The 19,188-nt window shown below is 41.0% G+C and overlaps 1 protein-coding gene across 1 annotated transcript in view; it reads left to right on the top strand.

Moving 5' to 3' along the window:
* Positions 1 to 5,258: 5,258 nt before the first annotated feature.
* The window catches only part of LOC136878949 (lysosomal alpha-mannosidase), a 344,628-nt gene continuing 330,698 nt past the window's right edge, over positions 5,259 to 19,188 (top strand). Inside the window, exons 1-2 of the mRNA XM_067152580.2 lie at positions 5,259 to 5,343; positions 10,948 to 11,069. Of these exons, the coding sequence (XP_067008681.2) occupies positions 10,983 to 11,069 (87 nt within the window). The 5' untranslated portion in view covers positions 5,259 to 5,343; positions 10,948 to 10,982. The remainder of the gene's footprint in view (positions 5,344 to 10,947; positions 11,070 to 19,188) is intronic.

Genomic DNA, 19,188 nt, shown 5'->3' with positions numbered 1-19,188 from the left:
GGAAACTTGTTTAGAAGGATTATAGGCAGGTACATTCAGGGAAACGGGGTGGCCCAGGGAGCGGTGATAAGTCAACAGGGAACTGGAAATCAAGTAGGGATGACATAAAAATGTTAGTGCTCAATTGTAGAAGCATTGTAAACAAAGGAATCGAATTAAGTAATTTAATAGATATATGTACTTACCAGATATTGTAATAGGAGTTGAATCATGACTGAGAAATTAAATAATGGCTGCAGAAATATTCTCAAGAACTGGAGTGTGTATCGTAGAGATAGGATAGGAATGGTGGGAGGGGAGTATTCATTCTGGTGAAAGAAGAATTTGTTAGCTACGAAAAAGTTAAGGATGAAAAACATGAAATTCTGGGTGTAAGGCTCATCTCTAAAAAGAATAGGCAACTTGATATCTTTGGAGTGTACAGACCGGGAAAGGGTAGCGCTGACGCTGATTCAGAATTATTTGATAAGATAATCAGCTATGTGGGAAACGATAAGGAAAGGAACCTGATTGTTTCGGGTGATCTCAATTTACCAAATGTCAATTAGGAAGGTAATGCGAACGACAGGAAGCATAACCAACAAATGGCAAATAAGTTAATATGGGAAGGGCACCTGATTCAGAAAATGATGGAACCAACTAGAGGGAAGAATATTTTGGATGTGGTGCTGATAAAACCAGATGAGCTCTATAGAGAAAACGAAGTAATAGATGGTATTAGTGATCACAAAGCTGTTTTTGTCGTAGTTAAAAATAAATGTGAAAGAAAGGAAGGCATTAAAATTATGACTATTAAGCAGTACCATATGGCTGATAAGACATGTATTAGGGAGTTTTAGAAAAGTAAATATGATCGCTGGAATATGGTAAATACAAATGTAAACGGACTCTGGGATGGGTTTAAAGCAATTGTTGAGGAATGTGAAAATAGGTTTCTACCTTTATAGGTGGTAAGGAATGGTAAAGATCCACTATATTATAACAGAGAAGTAAAGAGGCTAAGAAAGAGGTGCAGGTTGGAAGGAAATAGAGTTAGAAATGGTTATGAAAATAAGGAGAAATTAAAGGAACTTACTAGGAAATTTAATCTAGCAAAGAAGTCAGTTAAGGATAACGTGATGGCAAGCATAATTGGTGGTCATACAAATTTTAGTGAAATATGGAAGAGAATGTATAGGTACTTTAAGGCAGAAACAGGTTCAAAGAAGAACATTCCAGAAATCATTAATGAACAAGGGGAGTGCGTATGCGAGGATCCTCAAAAGGCAGAAGTATTCAGTCAGTAGTATGTAAAGATTGCTGGTTACAAGGATAATGTCGAGATAGGGGATGTGAGTAATACTAAAGAAGTATTAAAATTTACCTATGATAACAATGACATTTACAGTAAGATACAAAAGTTGAAAACTAGAAAAGCAGCTGGAATTGATAAGATTTCTAGGGAAATACTAAAGGCAATGGGTTGCGATATAGTACCATATCTGAAATACTTATTTCATTATAGTTTGGTTGAATGAACTATAAAAAATGAATGGAGAGTTGCTTTAGTAGCCCCTGTGTATAAAGGAAAGGGTGATAGACATAAAGCTGAAAATTACAGGCCAGTAAGTTTGACATGCATTGCATGTAAGCTTTGGCAAAGCATTCCTTCTGATTATATTAGACATATTTGCGAACTTAATAACTGGTTTGACAGAAGGCCATTTGGGTTTAGGAAAGGTTATTCCACTGAAGCTCAGCTTGTAGGATTTCAGCAAGATATAGCAGATATCCTGGATTCAGGAGGCCAAATGGACTGTATTGCGATTGACCTATCTAAGGCATTTGATAGGGTTCATCATGGAAGACTCCTGGCAAAAATGAGTGCAATTGGACTATAAAACAGTGTGACTGAATGGGTGGCTATATTTCTTGAAAATAGAACTCAGAGAATTAGAGTAGGCGAAGTTTTATCTGACCCTGTAATAATTAAGAGGGGAATTCTTCAAAGCAGCATTATTGGACCTTTATGTTTTCTTATATATATATCAAAGATATGTGAAAAGAAGTGGAATCAGAGATAAGGCTGTTTGCAGATGATGTTATTCTGTACAGAGTAATAAATAAGTTACAAGATTGTGAGCGGCTGCAGGGTGACCTCGATAGTGTTGTGAGATGGACGGTGGGCAATGGTATGGTGATAAACGGGGTTAAAAGTCAGGTTGTGAGTTTCACAAATAGGCAAAGTCCTCTCAGTTTTAATTACTGCATTGATGGGGTGAAAGTTCCTTTTTGGGGATCATTGTAAGTACCTAGGTGTTAATATAAGAAAAGACCTTCATTGGCGTAATCACATAAATATGATAGATAATAAAGGGTACGGATCTTTGCACATGGTTATGAGGGTATTTAATGGTTGTAGTAAGGATGTAAAGGAGAGGGCATATACGTCTCTGCTAAGACCCCAACTAGAGTATGGTTCCAGTGTATGGGACCCTCACCAGGATTACTTGATTCAAGAACAGGAAAAAATCCAAACTAAAGCAGCTCGATTTGTTCTGGGTGATTTCCGACAAAAGAGTAGCGTTACAAAAATATTGCAAAGTTTGGGCTGGGAATACTTGGGAGAAAGGAGACGAGCTGCTCGATTAAGTGGTATGTTCCAAGCTGTCAGTGGAGAGATGGTGTGGGAGGAAATCAGTAGACGAATAAGTTTGAGTGGTGTCTTTAAAAGTAGGAAAGATCACAATATGAAGATAAAGTTGGAATTCAAGAGGACAAATTTGGGCAAATATTCGTTTATAGGAAGGGGAGTTAGGGATTGGAATAACTTACCAAGGAAAATGTTCAATAATTTTCCAATTTCTTTGCGATCATTTAAGAAAAGGCTTGGAAAATAACAGATAGGGAATCTGCCACCTGGGCGACTGCCCTAATTGCAGATCACTAGCGATTGATTGATTGATTGATTGATTGATTGATTGATTGATTGATTGATTGATTGATTGATTGATTGATTGATTGATTGATTGATTGATTGATTGATTGATTGATTGATTGATTGATTGATTGATTGATTGATTGATTGATTGATTGATTGATTGATTGATTGATTGATTGATTGATTGATTGATTGTAACCCGTTTTCTTACTGTTCTACTCACAGAGGACTACGAAGTTACAGAACTTAGAACTCTGTAACTCACTGTGGTACAGGAGTTAAACTGGGCGCGGAGTGACGTAGAACAGATCCCAATCGCATTCTCTTCTCAGGGGAAGTGTGGTTTCACTTGCATTGGTACGTAATGGGTAATGTATGAGAAGCTGCCAAAAATGTATCGAAGGCAATTCCAGCACCCGCTTTAGGGAGGTGGTTGAGTACTTTCAAAGTCCGTTTGATCTTATGAGGTAGTCACTTCAGCTTGCTCTCGTATTGCTCGGCCGGCGGAAAGCTTTCTAAAGGAGGCTGCAGTATGTTTTTGAATATCCCAAGTAGTTGTGCAAATAGAGATGCAAGCATCAACTCTGGTTAGTGTTACGGCAACATACACCTGCAGGTCAAAGGCAAGCAGCAAGTTATAACAACAGTGAAGCCCGGTACAATTATCAACATAAATTACTTTGAATGCTTTTAATAATCCACCTTTAATCCCATAATCCCTGAGTACGGCTAAAATCTTCTCTCCCGGTACTCTGTCTATTCCTCTAGAATCCGGCGCGTACCTGAAATTTTGAACATGAAAACCCCTTTGCTCACAGACAGGTGCAGTTACTGCTTCTGTCCAATCAGAAGGCAGCCATTTCATCCCCACCTCCCCGGTATATTTCCCCATTCCCTCTGCTTTTTGACAATGGAATTTATCCTCTTCACTTGTTCAAACACAATTTCACACAAACCTACTTATTTAAATAAAACATACAGGTTTCACTCACCAGGATAGCAGGGTTAAACTAGGTAAATGCAGTGGTATGCCTGTTTCTGAAGTATGATTATTTCTTCGGGAACATGTCAATGTTCTAAACCATACTCTTCAGAATACTCACAATCACAGGACATGTGGTGTGTTTTACCAAATTGTGGACGACGCCGCAAGTTCACTGTAATGATGGTTCAATAGAGACGGGAGAGGCAGTTACATTTGCCATATATTAGTTTAGCGGAACGTGAGAGCAAACCAAACCTCGATTTGTCCCGTTGTCTAGTTCAATTGTTCGACACAACCTGTTGGAGGCACAGAGTTTCTAAACTGTGTACGGGGCGTAGGAAGAACCACGTCTCAGTAACCTCAAATATATAATAATAATAATAATAATAATAATAATAATAATAATAATAATAATAATAATAATAATAATAATAATAATAATAATAATAATAAAATCAACTCATTTACCAAGGGAGATGTTCCATATATTTTGCACATTATTTGTAATTATTTAATTGAAAAGACTTTTTTTGCTACTTGTTTTACGTCGCACCGACACAGATACGTCTTATGGCGACGATGGGATAGGAAAGGCCTAGGAATTGGAAGGAAGGGGCCGTGGCCTTAATTAAGGTGTGAAAATGGGAAACCACGGAAAATCATCTTCAGGGCTGCCGACAGTGGGGCTCGAACCCATTATCTCCCGATTACTGGATACTGGCCGCACTTAAGCGACTGCTCCTATCGAGCTAGGTCATTGAAAAGACTAGGTAAGGAACTGCTACTTGGGAGATGCCCTAATGGCAGATCGATTGTGACTGATCGATTGATACACGTTGTTGTGCTCCCTTATCAGAAATCGATATCTTCGTTTTTAGAAATCACATGGAAGGAGGAGAACATTGCTTTTACGAATCCCGAAATACCATTTAAGGAAATTAAAATATAATCTCAAAATCTTTCACGGATCTGTAGGAAACTGAAGTTGACGTTCTGATTGACTCACCCGGCTTATAATACCGCAGGCCTACTATGAATTGTTCAGTCTTCTACAGGAATCACAACTGAATTAATTTCAATGGGTGCATACTACGAGTAAATTTGGCACTTTCTAACTGTTCTACAGAGTTGGTGATGAAACCTGAGTAGACTGAGATCGAAGTGTTTATTTGTGTTACACCTCCCATAGTCTTCGCAATCAGAGCAATATGAAAATACAAGAAATAATAGCTATTTATTGTCACTGCACGTGGAATGTGGAGCTAAGCCAAAGGAACGTATCAGTTTGCGCTAGTCCCTGGTTCATAAACCAGAGAATGTTACTCTTGATGTCACGTCTTTAGAATTCCCCAAGTGAACAATGGCGAGACTGCAAACAGCCATGTCGTTAAGTGGCAGAGCTGCTCTCTCCGGCCGGTACTAAGTACAAATTAACAAGGTGAGTGTTGTTTTATTTCCTCAGTGGATCCTGAGGCCATCAATTCATAATATCAACACCAGCTAAGAATGACACAGTTCACGCTCGGAAAGCGATTCGGAACATAATTTTTATCGGTTTAGTTTGGTATTTCACATATAACTACTGGGCCTCTTAAGTTCGTTGTACATGAAGAGTTGAAGGAGACGAAAATTCATCAAAAATCATTGTGTTTCGTTCCGGAATACATTGACACACACAGCTCGCCTGGATGCAAGAATGGACAGAACTTTGGTGAGGCTAAGTCGTAGTCACTCCGATACTCTGACGTTCTGGCTATTCATTCATTTCAAAGGTTTGAAATATCTTTCGTTTGGAAGTGACACAGGTAAGAAGAAAAGATGCCAAAATATGACAGATAGTAATTCATAACTTGAAATACATGGACGTATTTTAATGCTGAAGTACATTCTCCCTAAACTGTTTAGAGTAGGTTTATTTCAATAATTACAAAATAAGCTTATGATGTAGATTAATTTTTGTATACGTTATAAATACACTACCAAGTACAAAGGGAAACCCGCTAACTCGAGATGATTTTATTTTTGAGTAGAGATATTTCACATTTTTAAACGCTAAAGGTTCATCAGTTTTCGTGATTAATTAACGGAAATTAATTTTCCAATTGAATATTTATATACTGAAGATGGTAATGGTGATACAATTCAGAAACATTTTGTAGATTTAAAAAAGAATTAATTGTGTCAGAACTACTGCACAAAGTTCTCAATAGTGAAGTCTGTGATCGTACACAGAGTAAATCATATTAAACTAAGCAATATTAATTTTGTGGTCCTATTAAAATACTTTCACATTTCCTAGCACACAGGTCGCAAGACTCGTGAAACTTGTCCGTCGTCACGATCGTCCTCAGATACTACAAGTATGTTTGAAATTTTAAAATAAGGCTTGTTTATGATGGAGGTCATCAATCGTAAAATGAGAATAATAGAGAAAACCATATTCATGTCAACATGTGATCTTACCGCTGAAAGTTAGCAAATTTATTCCTTCGAAGAAAATTTTTAACCCCATAAAATCGACGAATCAATTCATTTCTGACCTTTTCCTATTAAAAATAATTATAATAGTCGAAGAAAGTAGGAGTACCAGATGATATTTTCGACTTTTTTGGGTAATCCAAGTGTTCGTTTGGACTCTTCAATGAAATTCAATAGATCCAGTGACAAGATTCTTACACTGAGAGAACAAGCTAAATCACAGGCGATTTTATCTCGAATTGACACTAGTTACGATATTCCACAAGTATTTCTTCAACATTTAGTGTTGATATGTAGCATCGTCTGTCAGTTACTATTGTTCTGTACCACACCACATCACATGATTACATATTTTTACCGTACTACATGTGGTTGCTTAATATTCCACTGCTCTTACCTTAAAGCTTCTACATAACTTAACAGAGAGTAGAATACGTGCGACTGGGATGTCTCGATACAATATCTGCTAATGTAAATCTTACAAATCTTAAAGTCCTGACGATGGTTTCCCATTGTAATACTGTATCTTAATTAAGGCCACGGTCACTTATTTCGCACTTTAAGTACTTTTCTCTCCCCATAAAACTGCCTGAGTTTATTAATTTATTTTGTAGTAGTCCGATATAGGAGCGAACTTCATTTTACACTGACTGGATATCATATAAAATATTAAAAATAGGAAAACAAACAATAAAATTTAACAAAGAAGGCACTTGATATTAACATGTTATTTAGAAATAAAATGAAAATGAAATAAATAACGAGGGGGAAACATGATGTCCGCGACACTGGGAATGTTCTGGCCATGTTGTCAACAGTGAATCGGGAGCTAACATTTCAGTATGGTTTTGAGGAGGTGAGGATGCCAGTTTCATGGAGGGCATGTGCTGTTGTGTGAAGACAATACAATATGGAGCGTTGCTAGAGTGTTAGGTCTACAGAGGAATATGGAATAGTGGTCTACTTAGGATCCTACGTGGATGAAGTGTAACGGGAAATAAGGTAACAAAGGTGTGCATTTGAGAGTACCATTAAAAGTGTGTGCAGAAAGCAGAGATCTGTGTACTGTAGTCGTTTACTCAGGTCCATGATGTTGAAATATGGCAGGATTTGGTTGGTGCCATACTGCCTCAGGTCGGGGTTACGGGCCTTCACTAGAATGAGAATATGCGGTTAATTTTATTGACAATTGTGGGGACAGCTGATGACCGGATGAGGGAGCAGAAATCAGTGATAGAAAACATAAGTACAGAAGTATAATTTAAGATCGTTTAGGTTACGAATTTCAGCAAATCTGAAACACAAGTCCAAGAGAGTGGTGATTTTTGTTTTATAAGGAAGTACCATAATTAGTCAACCATCCTCTGTAAAACACTAATTAAAAAGAAAAAATGGAAGGGATCCTCAGGGCTCGGGATTTAACTTGGTCTATAAGAAAAGAGAAGTTTTCTTTGCTGTCCAAAATATTTGATCTGAGTAACAACCTACAGCTGAGTGCCGGTCATTTAGGAAGATTGTCATTTTAACACATTAATTTTCAGTTTTCGTCTAGTCACAGCATAAGTCCAAACCATTTTGAATGATAGCACATTCACTTGGAGTTCACTAGGTTTTGGAGGTTTTTTCGATCATCTGCGAACAGTTGGCACGATGTTAAATAATTTGCAAAGGGTCATGAAAGAAAGAAACGAAAACTGTCCCAGGGCTTCGCAAAATACAATACCGCAGGGATCGTAAGAATAAAAATCGACCGAGGATGGTGGTTGGGGATTTAAAATTATGGGCGAGTAGATGGTTAACACCCGTAACGTCGTATATTGAGATGGAGTGGTTAGCTCCATGTGCACCCTCTTTCGCCCACACAAATTATTTCTGGTGCAGGCTGAGTGAATACTGCTATTAGTTTAACGTCCACCGAAATTCTTTTTTTTTTATATGGTTTTATCAGACGCCGAAGTGACGGAATTTTTCTCGCAGTTCTTTTCGTGCCTGTAAATCTCCTGACACGAGGGTAGCGTATTTGAGCACATTCAAATACCACCGTACTGATTCGGAATCGAGTCCGCCCACGTGAATTCAGGAGGCCAAAGTTCAAATAATGCAAACTGTGAATGGCAATAAACGTGTGGAGGTTTGCAGTGACGGAGCAAGAAGTTGAGAACAGAATACTTGTAAACTAAAAATAGCATGTCAAGAAATCATTTTCGAAAATGAAGGAAAAACATTCATTTAGAGGAAGGCCGATGAACGCAAATTTCCTCACTAAATGAAGTCTACATGAGCGTGATTAATCAAATCTGACATATAACGTGAATGATGCCATCAGCAGTATTCACGCCAGTGTTTCTTGTAGAACGAGGTTCCGCCTTTGGACTGGCAGTCTGTGAGGATGTAGTTAACGTTGAATGCGGCACATCATGAATATATTTCCGAGGCTTCCTTTTTTTAGGACGTATGAATGCATAGATCGTCCATAACCTATCCTCAAGCGTACAGAAAACTACGGCCTCTCTCTGTGAAGGCCTCAAGGCAGTTGACTTCTTAATTGGTCTCAGCTAGTTGGAATTGCGGGTAGGTAGCCACTCAGAATCCCAAGACGCCAAGTTGGTTCGACGTACGTCAGAACAAAGCTGTGAAGTACGTGGTGTCTGTAGCATAGTGCCACGTTAGAAGCTCTGCAGATTGTGCTGAGGCACGTACTGGGACATTTTCTCTCGTGTAACGACTCTTTAAGCTCACTGCATTGTACTGATTAACGTTTCTCCCAACACTTGCTGGTGCAGCAGATTCATAGCTAGACTGGCACCAGAAGTATCTTTGTGTGCGGGCAATGCACTGGTGGATCAAGTTGCTTCTTCAACCTTCATCTATGGATATACGTACTTGACACAATTGTTCTCACCTACTCCGAACCCTCTTGGCGAGTCCTTGGTTCTGACGAGCGTCCACCATTATCTCTATCTTTGAACCGTCCGTGGTGACAAGTCGTGCGTCATGCTACTGGCGGACCACTGCCGGTATCTCACAGACGAGACAGGGTGAACAATGTTGCCATTCTAGCCCTCGTAGGACCATGTGAGCCCTCTTAGCTTTAGTTTCGGTAGATGATCGTCTCAAGTTGAACGAATATTTTAACAAAAAAAGGAGCTATTTTCTCATTGAACCATAGACCGTGTATGGACTATATACACTATGAAAATTCAGGCTTATCACTATGGATTCCATTATGAAAACCCTGATATGCAGTAAATTATCATTATGCGGCTAGAAATCTTCTTCTTTTACCTACTATATATATAATAAGAGTTTTCCTGTATATTGCCCAGAATTCAAAATGAATTGCATTCCTGTATTGCCTTGTCCACAGTAACAAGGAAATGTACGTTTTACTTTTCCTTAATGTCTGTCTGTCTGTCTGTCTGTCTGTCTGTCTGTACGTACACCACGAGGGAACGACTGTAGAGAATTAATGAAAATCGGTATATTGAGTCAGGGAATAACAAACTACAGTCTAAGCTATGAACAATTGTATTCACCCTTGATAAAATGGTACTTTAATGGAAGGTGCCTAGTTTTTTTAAAATGCTATTTGCTTTACGTCGCACCGACACAGATAAGTTTTATGGCGACGATGGGACAGGAAAGGCCTAGGCATGGGAAGGAAGCGGCCGTGGCCTTAATTAAGGTACAGCCCTAGCATTTGCCTGGTGTGGAAATGGAAAACCACGGATAATCATCTTCAGGGCTGCGGACAGTGGGATTTGAATCCACTATCTCCCGGGTGCGAGGTCACAACTGCGCGCCCCTAACCGCACGGCCAACTCGCCCGGTGATTTAATTTTTAAATACCTACAATATGTTATGGGTCCTTTCGGAAAGTACTACATAAAAGTCATAGAGAATAGAATTTCCGACCATTTATCTTTTATTCAGTTTTACCGTATCGACCATGATAAGAGTGGTATTTCAGAACCGGAAGACAACTAAATAAGAAGGCCTACAATATCGAAAGCTCATAAAATTCATCAACAATAACATTGCTTGTTGTGATGTTCTTTGTGTCCTATGCTGCCACTGACTTCCGATAGATAGGATTACTACTGCGTACGGAGTATTACAACTTGCCTGAATATTGGCGGGAAATGGCTCGGGAGTCAGATAACTTTAGCATGTCATTACTCTGGTTCACACATTTTCTTATACTGCTGGTACGTAATACACTGGTTCATCATAGTATTCCCCTTATTCAATCCCTACTCTGACGCGCTGATTGGAATGGGCAGTGTGCACACTTGACGGCTGAGGGTCCAGTATTTCATATGCTAGCATTGCGACATTCCTACTGGCATCACTGTGAAAATTGCCTGCCTCAGTCTTCACATAAAAAAAGACGTTTCGTGACTTCCCCGTCGCGTTTCTAGGGTATTGTCAAGAGCACTGCAATTTAAGACAACGTCTTCGCTACTTAACCTAGAATTCTGCATAAATGTGGAATTCCGTAGCGAAGCACGGGTACATCAGCTAACTATAACTTATAATTTAAAACTCTCTTCCTGTTTCGCAGGTTACAGTACGCTGCATTGCTGCCATCCAGTAAACATGAGGAAGTCACTGTGTATCTCCGCCATTCTCATGACGTTCCTCCAACACACTACTGCAGTTCGGCCTAGCAACTGCGGTTTCGAAGTAAGGTTCAGCTAGATTCTATTTTCAGATTACAGCCAGGAATATCAAGTTATGGTGTGTAGATTTATTTATTTATTTATTTATTTATTTATTTATTTATTTATTTATTTATTTATTTATTTATTTATTTATTTATTTATTTATTTATTTATTTATTTTTTACAGCCGGGCTGAGTGGCTCAGACGGTTGAGGCGCTGGCCTTCTGACCCCAACTTGGCAGGTTCGAACCTGGCTCAGTCCGGTGGTATTTGAAGGTGCTCAAATACGTCAGCCTCGTGTCGGTAGATTTACTGGCACGTAAAAGAACTCCTGCGGGACTAAATTCCGGCACCTCGGCGTCTCCGAAAACCGTAAAAGAGTAGTTAGTGGGACGTAAAACAAATAACATTATTATTTATTTATTTATTTATTTATTTATTTATTTATTTATTTATTTATTTATTTATTTATTTATTTATTTATTTATACTGCGCTGTTGACACGTATAATATCAAGTGATTGACACACACACACGCACACACACACACAGATACAGTAACTAAATTCGTCCCTCTGTGGATACAGTTGATTACAAGGGTCGGGAAGGGCTACAAAATTATTACAATTTTTATAGAAATCTGATATAAGAACGCTAAAAAGTATGTGAAAATTTGTCTACTAGTTAAAATACAGTTGGTGATGACGCATATACATAGAGTCCCTTTATCACAGGCACGATGATATCACGAAGAAAATGTGCAGAGAAAGCAGGTTTTCACAGGTTATCACTCACAAATTTTGTCAATCTGCCTCCCCCAGCTTGCATTGAGATGATGAGATGTTTAAGGATCACTAAGGTATGGAAGACATAACTTTGCCTGTAGGATGGAGTTCTCGAACCGGAGAGTAGTGTCCCTGTTGGAACCACAGGATGGATCACAGTGAAGCTTATCAAACACATTCGCAGTGACGATGCTCCTCTGAAGTTCATCTTTGTAGCAGAATACCAGCACGAGTATTGGCGATTGAGAATGAGAAGTTTGGGGGGGAATATACAAAGCAAAACATGGTATGCTTTTGATGCTCTGTGAGCGAATTTCGACGAGAGTTTACCAACTTTTGCACGGTATCGTAGATTTTTGAGATTTTGATTCAATACGATAATAAAGCTGTCACTACGTGACAATAATTACATGCATTACAATTAAATAGAAGTAGGGCGTGATTATACAGTTAAAAATCATTTAGTATTTGACAACCCAGTAACAGACACATGTCCATGACGTTGGCAAGCACTGCACATGCGCGAGTCTCCACCACTTGCTGTGGCGTTCTTAGTAGCGACGAACTATATTTTCTGCATGTTTTCGCTAATAATTTAAAACATTAAAGGTAAGACAGCACGGTTTGTACAAACTGCTTGTTTTAGATACTTCCTAGTTTGAGGCGGCAAAAGTGGAATAAAAATTGCAATGTATTCTCCACAAAGTCGGGAGGGGGCGTGGGGGCTAGGCTTTCCCCCTCCTGCGCCCCCATTATTCGCCACCACCATTTTCAGTCTCACTACATACAACTTGCACGGCGGAAGCGGTTTGCACTGTCTTCTAGCTGGAACTGCTCGGACAGCTGATATGTTGCACGATATCTTTAGAGCATTCAAACCGTTCTGAAGAGGAGAGACCTTCTCCTTGGTTTTACAGGGAAACCTTCAACATCTTTACCTCAAACTCTTGGTTTTTGAGAATATTCCTCGGTTGACGGCCACGACGTTGGATGAACCTTCTCAGCTGCAATAAGGAAGGTGTTCGTCTCTAATTTCCTACAGAGTTCCGTGGAAACTTCTCACCCTGCTTTCATCATCCCAAGTAACTGTGGCAGTCACGAGACTGCTCTTCGTAGTAGGCCCTATCTCGTTCTTGACGGGAGAGTATACTGTAGGGGGCATGTAGGTATGTTCCACAATGAGAGTTTCTGATCAAGTTCCATAAATGCAGAACTACACAAATCGGAAATATTTTTCTGAATACTGAAGATGACATTAAATACTTAATTCCTTATTGGACTCTCAGTTCTCTGGGAATCGTACTTAAAATAAATGATCAGTCATTACTGATTTAATGTTGTTGGCGTGTAGTATAACGTACACTCTAGGATAGAGTGCAGATCGCATACCACGTTGCTGCTGATACTAACACAGCGTGATAGCTTTCTAGCTGCACATGGCGCTTTCAAAGTTTTCGTCTTGACAACTTTCTTTTTCCTTTACATTTTTTTATTTTTGTAGAGCAGGGGTTTACAACGGGTGGCCCGCTATATACGGACGTATTTTTTATTAAATTATATATTCTTGCGAAGGAGCAGGGAAAAGCTATCAGACGACGATTCATTGAACAATAAGTAAGAAAATAAACATAATTACGTGCTTTATCGAGTGATTTCTATTGACTCCGTTCACGGAACTCAGATGCGGCAGTTCCGTTTGACCGCTCACTTTTGTGTCGGTCGAAATGACCAATCGTTCACGAAAATAGATCGTACCAGGAACACTGGCAAACGGCAGGAACTTAGAGTGTTCACGAATGATGTCAGTGCCACACGACTAGGTACATAAAATACGAGGAGAAATCAAGAGGTCGAATTGAAGAAAGTCAAGAGCAAACAGTTATGTTCACGAATGTAACATCAGCTATACACGCTTCCTCTGCGATCTCACTTGAACTTGCCAAAGCCAACAAGCCCTTTTCTGATGGAAATATTATTTACAAATTTTTAATTGAAATGACATTGGGGACATTGGGTTTGCTAGAAAATTCTAACTAGTGTCGATTTCTAACTACACTGTACAAAGAGAGGTTGTTGACACGAGGCAAGTTAAAAGCAAGTTGTTCGTAATATGTTGTTCAGAATACACTGCCTGACAAACAAATTGAAGCACCCAGAAGGGACGAGGAAACGAAATGAAACTCAACGTTTTGTGAGGGTGCGTGATGTTATTTCAGTGATTACAAAATTACAAAGGACTTGGCAGTATGGCCTCGCATCCTCTCTGGCCTGGATGCACACACTAATTCGCTTGGGATGGGTTCCTCTCCTGAGGCAAGCTGGCCCACACTGGCACAGGGACGGAGTTGACGTCCGAGCTGGTCTCTCACATGTTCTATGGGCACAGATCTGGGGATCTTGTTGGCCACGGTAGAACAATAGAGACATTCGCTCTGTGTTGAAAAACGGCACCATGATACTGTCGCATAAAAGGCAATACATGAAGAAGCAGGATGTCCGTGACGTACCGTTGTGCCGTTTGAGTTCCCTCAATCACTGCCAGCCGTGACTTGCAGACGTACCCGACGGCTTCCCATACCATGGCACCAGCAGTAACACCGCAGTAACACACTTCTCCCCAGTTTGCCGTCATACTCGCAATGGTGCGGGATGACACAGAAAGTTACTCGTTATCGGATGTGAAGGGGTTGTGATATGCTTGGTGCACAGTGCGGCGATGTCGTCAGACATGGTCGATCGGAACCTTGCGACGAGTGTACCTCTCCTCTCGTTCCCATGCAGTCCAACATCGGTTCACTGTCATATCCGAATTCCCCGCAAATTTGTATACTGCACGATTCGATCAACTGGCCATATAGGGACCCCACAATGAGGCCCCTTTTACACTCTCACCTCCGTGTCCTTCACAGTGGGCACACCAAGCACGAACAAAACTAATGGACTTTCTGCAACTCTAATCATTACATAGCTGCCGATCATGTATACTTCAGGCAGCGCCATTGTCTCTGGATGGCACAGGACGACATTTGTTTCCTTCAGGGAATGGCGAGGACATGTTCGGCTCCCGTAGGCGACCTGCGCGTCGAGATCAGGATGAAGACGACACATGCACCCAGTCCCCGTGCCAGCGAAATTAACCAATTATGGTTAAAATTCCCGACCCTGCTGGGAATCGAACCCGGGACCCCTGTGACCAAAGGCCAGCACGCTAAGCACTTAGCCATGGAGCCGGGCGGAACCTCGGAAAGGAAGGGCATTAGACGATTCCTATCGCACTGTCAGCAGACCTGAGGATGGTTTTCCGCGGTTTCCCAGTTTCGCACCAGACAGATAATTGGGTGTACCTTAATGAAGGTCACGGTCGCTTCCCTCTCGCTCCTACTGTCGCCGTAAGACCTATCCGTGTCGGTGGGATGTAAAGAACATTGTAAAAAACTGATATATGGCCAGACAGTGATTAGCCGGTTTGGTTCCCGTTGGTCGAAAGAACTTTCACGGTCGGAATGTTGGCCGGCAGGGTCGGAGAGGTGGTGATAGAATTACGTGCCAAAACGCAGCAGTTTCCATGACAAGTGAGTGGAGTGAGGGCGTATGACGCTGTTGATGGTGAGACCCCTTGGCGTTGTTAGACTGAGCACTGACACCAGGCTTCACCCTCTCCCACATCCAGACTTGCAGGTCGCCATGGCCTCGGACACTCCCGACACTAAAAGCCATGCAACCAAGATGCAGTTGTGGTGCTCTGTCCTTGAGAAGTTGGAAACTGATGCTAAGTTTGTGCTCCTCCTTTAAAGAAGTACGTTTGAAAGTTATTCCTACAAATTTAAATGGATGGCTGTGTAAAAAATTACTTTATTTTGACATCAACTTCGTCAGAAGGCGGCAATGGACAATATGCCACTGCTTTATCACAAAGGGTAGCACGAAATTGCAATTCCTGTAAAACTGTACTGAACTGAGGTGCAATTCACCTAATTATGACAGAACTTGTGATTTACGATATTGTCCGTTTTCACGTGTTATACATTAATAAAGTGCACTTCATACAGTTAGTTTAAAAATAAATTTTTGTCTTACTAAAATGAACCTCGTGGTTCTTTTAATCTTGTTTTGCTTCCGGGTGGTGGCGTTTTGCGTCTTACACAAAATATCTTAGCATATGAAATGGCATCGTTCTGATAATTTTTCGGTATTTACAGGTTTCCTTTCTCATACAGGGTCCGTGTTATACAGGTTTTGCTGTGTAGTAATACAGTTAAATATACAACTTCATTTAGAAACATGCTACAGTAAACTGTTACCGTAGGCTATACTTCATCTGAAGAAGAGAATGCAACTTCAAAATTTTCATCCGTCGTAGAAGCTAACTCGTGAGGCTGCCTTGACATTCTCTAAAGGCTGTTAATCTGTGTAGAGGCCTGTTAAGGTGGAAGTTAGGCACTACTTTTGAAAGAAGTAGGAATTTATTTTCGTACTTAACGTACTCAAAGAAAGTTAGGCGTACAGCTCTTTTATTAAAGTAGTCTTCACAAGTGACACAGTTCACTGCAAATGAACAACAACATTAACACTGCAATGTTTCATGATGTCGTGATTCTACTGGCCGTCCTGAGGTAGAGACACACTCTTTATACTGTCAGCGTATACTGAAGCAGAGAGAGAGAGACAGAGAGAGGGAGGGAGGGAGAGATGATTGATTGTGGAACCATAAAATTCCTGAATTTACAGGCCATGCCCCAAGTCTCAGACGGAGTCCAGGTAGTTTGGATCCGTTGAGGATTTTAGCCCTCCGACCGTGTAGGTCTTGGGTGCTATCTCTTGACTAGTAGACAGAAGCTGCATTGATGTAAGGTAGGGGGACCTGGTAACAACGAAATCAGTACTGGTCAGAATGTGACCTGCGCCCTTTTTAGGGGGCGACTAATCTAGGACAACCTTGGGTCGTTTATAGCGGATGCCAAAGGAATCATAGTTGCCCAGCGTCGAGATGAGGGGGTTGGGCTTGGTAGTTAGACCAGAAGAGAATTTCCAGGATGTCTTCTTTATTCTGGTTCTAATCTCATCAATCCTTAGGGATTGATGGATGTCCCGATTTCGTTGAAACCACTGAGCACCAGAGATGAGACGCAGCGCGCAATTTTGGGCGCGATGCGCCTTATCCAGGTGGATTTTGGCTGCCATTCCCCAGACCAGACTGGCGTACTCCAGTGTAGGTCGAATGGATGTCTTGTATAGCGTGAGCCTGTTTTCTAGATTTAGGCTTTGATCGGCTTGCATGAGTGGGATAATTTCAGATAAGCGTCTGTTTGCTTGGGCCGAAATCGAACCGATATGGTCTTTGAAGGTGAGTCCTCTGTCTAGGATAACACCTAGGTATTTAGTAGCATTTCTCCACCGGATCACTTCGCCGAAAAAGACCAGTGGGAGAGGGTTAGTCCTAGTACGTTTTGAGAAGAATGTTGCATTGCTTTTGTTGACATTGATCTTAATTCTCCACTTCCGAAACCAGGGTTCGAGGGTGGAGAGGGCGTCGTGAATGTAATTTTGTGCTCTAGGTGGTTGCCAAGAGACAGAGGATATTGCCGTATCATCAGCATACGTGTAGACCTTCGCGTGCGTCGGCTTAGGTATGTCAGCCATATACAAGTTAAATAGAGGTGGGGAGAGAACTCCACCCTGGGGGACACCCGCCAATATGGGGCGAGGGCTGGACAGGGTTTTGTTCACTTGGACCTGAAATTTCCTGTCTGAAAGATAGCTTTTAATTATTTGTATCATAAAGGGGGGAATACCGAAAGAGTTAAGTTTAAATATGAGGCCTTCATGCCATACCTTGCTAAATGCACGCGATATGTCTAGAAAACAGACTCCCGTGTGCCTTCTATCATTGAAATTTTGGGTGATTTCTTCTGTAAGACTCATGAGTTGATGAACCGTAGAGTGCTTACTTCGGAAACCGAATTGTTCATGGTTAATTAGTTGATTATCCTCAATGATAGTGTTTAGCCTAGAGAGAAGGAGTATTTCAAATAGTTTTGATAGAATAGATAGAAGAGAGATTGGCCTGTAGTTTTGAGGGAAGGTGGTGTCTGCGACGGGTCTTGGTAGCATGATAACCTTGGCTATTTTCCATGAAGTAGGGAAATGGCCATATCTGAATATGGCGTTAAAGAGTTTAGTAATGAATGTGAGGGCTTTTTGGGAAGGTTTTTCCAGAAAAGTAGCTGAGATATTATCCAGACCTATTTTTGAGTCTACGGATAGTTGGTAGAGTTCTCGGGGGGTGATAAATTTAAAACTAGGGGGAAGATTGGTATCACCTAGCTCCTCGACTTGATCCATGAAGTCGTCGTCAGAAGGGTCATCATTGGGGGTACAGGTGTCAGCAAGTGCATTTGCTTTGTCCGGGTCTGTGTAGGCCAATCCTCGTAATCCATGAAGGGAGGGTATGCCAGCCCGTTTTCTAGTGAATTTCCTAGCCATCCTGTGAAGGGAGTTATCAGCCACGTTCAACTCAGCAAGTCTGGATTTCCATGCGTTAATCTTGTGACGTTTAATAAGGATGAGTAGGTTTCTTCTTTGTCTATTCCACTTGAGTTTAAAATAGGGATTGCGAGTAGTTTGACAGAGTTTCCGGGTGCTGTTTTTAATTTTGATTTGGTCCAGAATTTCAGTAGGCAAGGTGTCCTTTCTGGAATGAACAACTGCTGGTCCCACGGCGGAGGTCTCGGCAGCCGAGATGATGCTGTTAGTTATCTCGGACACTAGTGCATCTATATCTTCGGGGCCTTTCACACTGGGATTGCCATTTATATGGTTATTAATATCTTCTCTAAAACGGGCCCAGTTAATTTTGCGGTTGTAAATGGGAATGTGTAGAAGGGAGATGGAAGGGGATAAGGAGAGGTTCATAAGTACTGGGAGATGATCGGATTAAAGAGCATCTATGGTATTGAGTACGATGTGTTGCCTGATCTTGTTGGAAATGGCAATGTCCAGTGTGTCAGGTCTCACATTGAAGTTATGAGAATAGTAAGTTGGTTTATCTGGACCATGAGTTAGGAGGAGGTCTCTGTCGCAGTATCTAGAAATGAGTGGTGCGGCTATTCCATCTGGGCTTTGTGGCATTAAAATCACCTGCCTAGATAGATTGGGTACCACCCTGAATGGATTTGTCCAAGTCAGCTGAGTCGAACCTGGCTGAAAGGGAAATGTAACACGCAGAGAGATTGAGAGGTCCTTTCTAGGTGTCGACTTGTATTGTGGTAGCTTCGAGGGAGGTGAGATCTGGAGGGGTGGGAATTCTATGGTGAGAGATGGTATTCCGGATGAGTACAGCAGTGCCACCTTTTTCAG

This window comes from Anabrus simplex, chromosome 8 (assembly GCF_040414725.1).
Source record: "Anabrus simplex isolate iqAnaSimp1 chromosome 8, ASM4041472v1, whole genome shotgun sequence".
NCBI lineage: Eukaryota > Metazoa > Arthropoda > Insecta > Orthoptera > Tettigoniidae > Anabrus > Anabrus simplex.
This window is presented reverse-complemented; position numbering and strand designations above follow the sequence as displayed.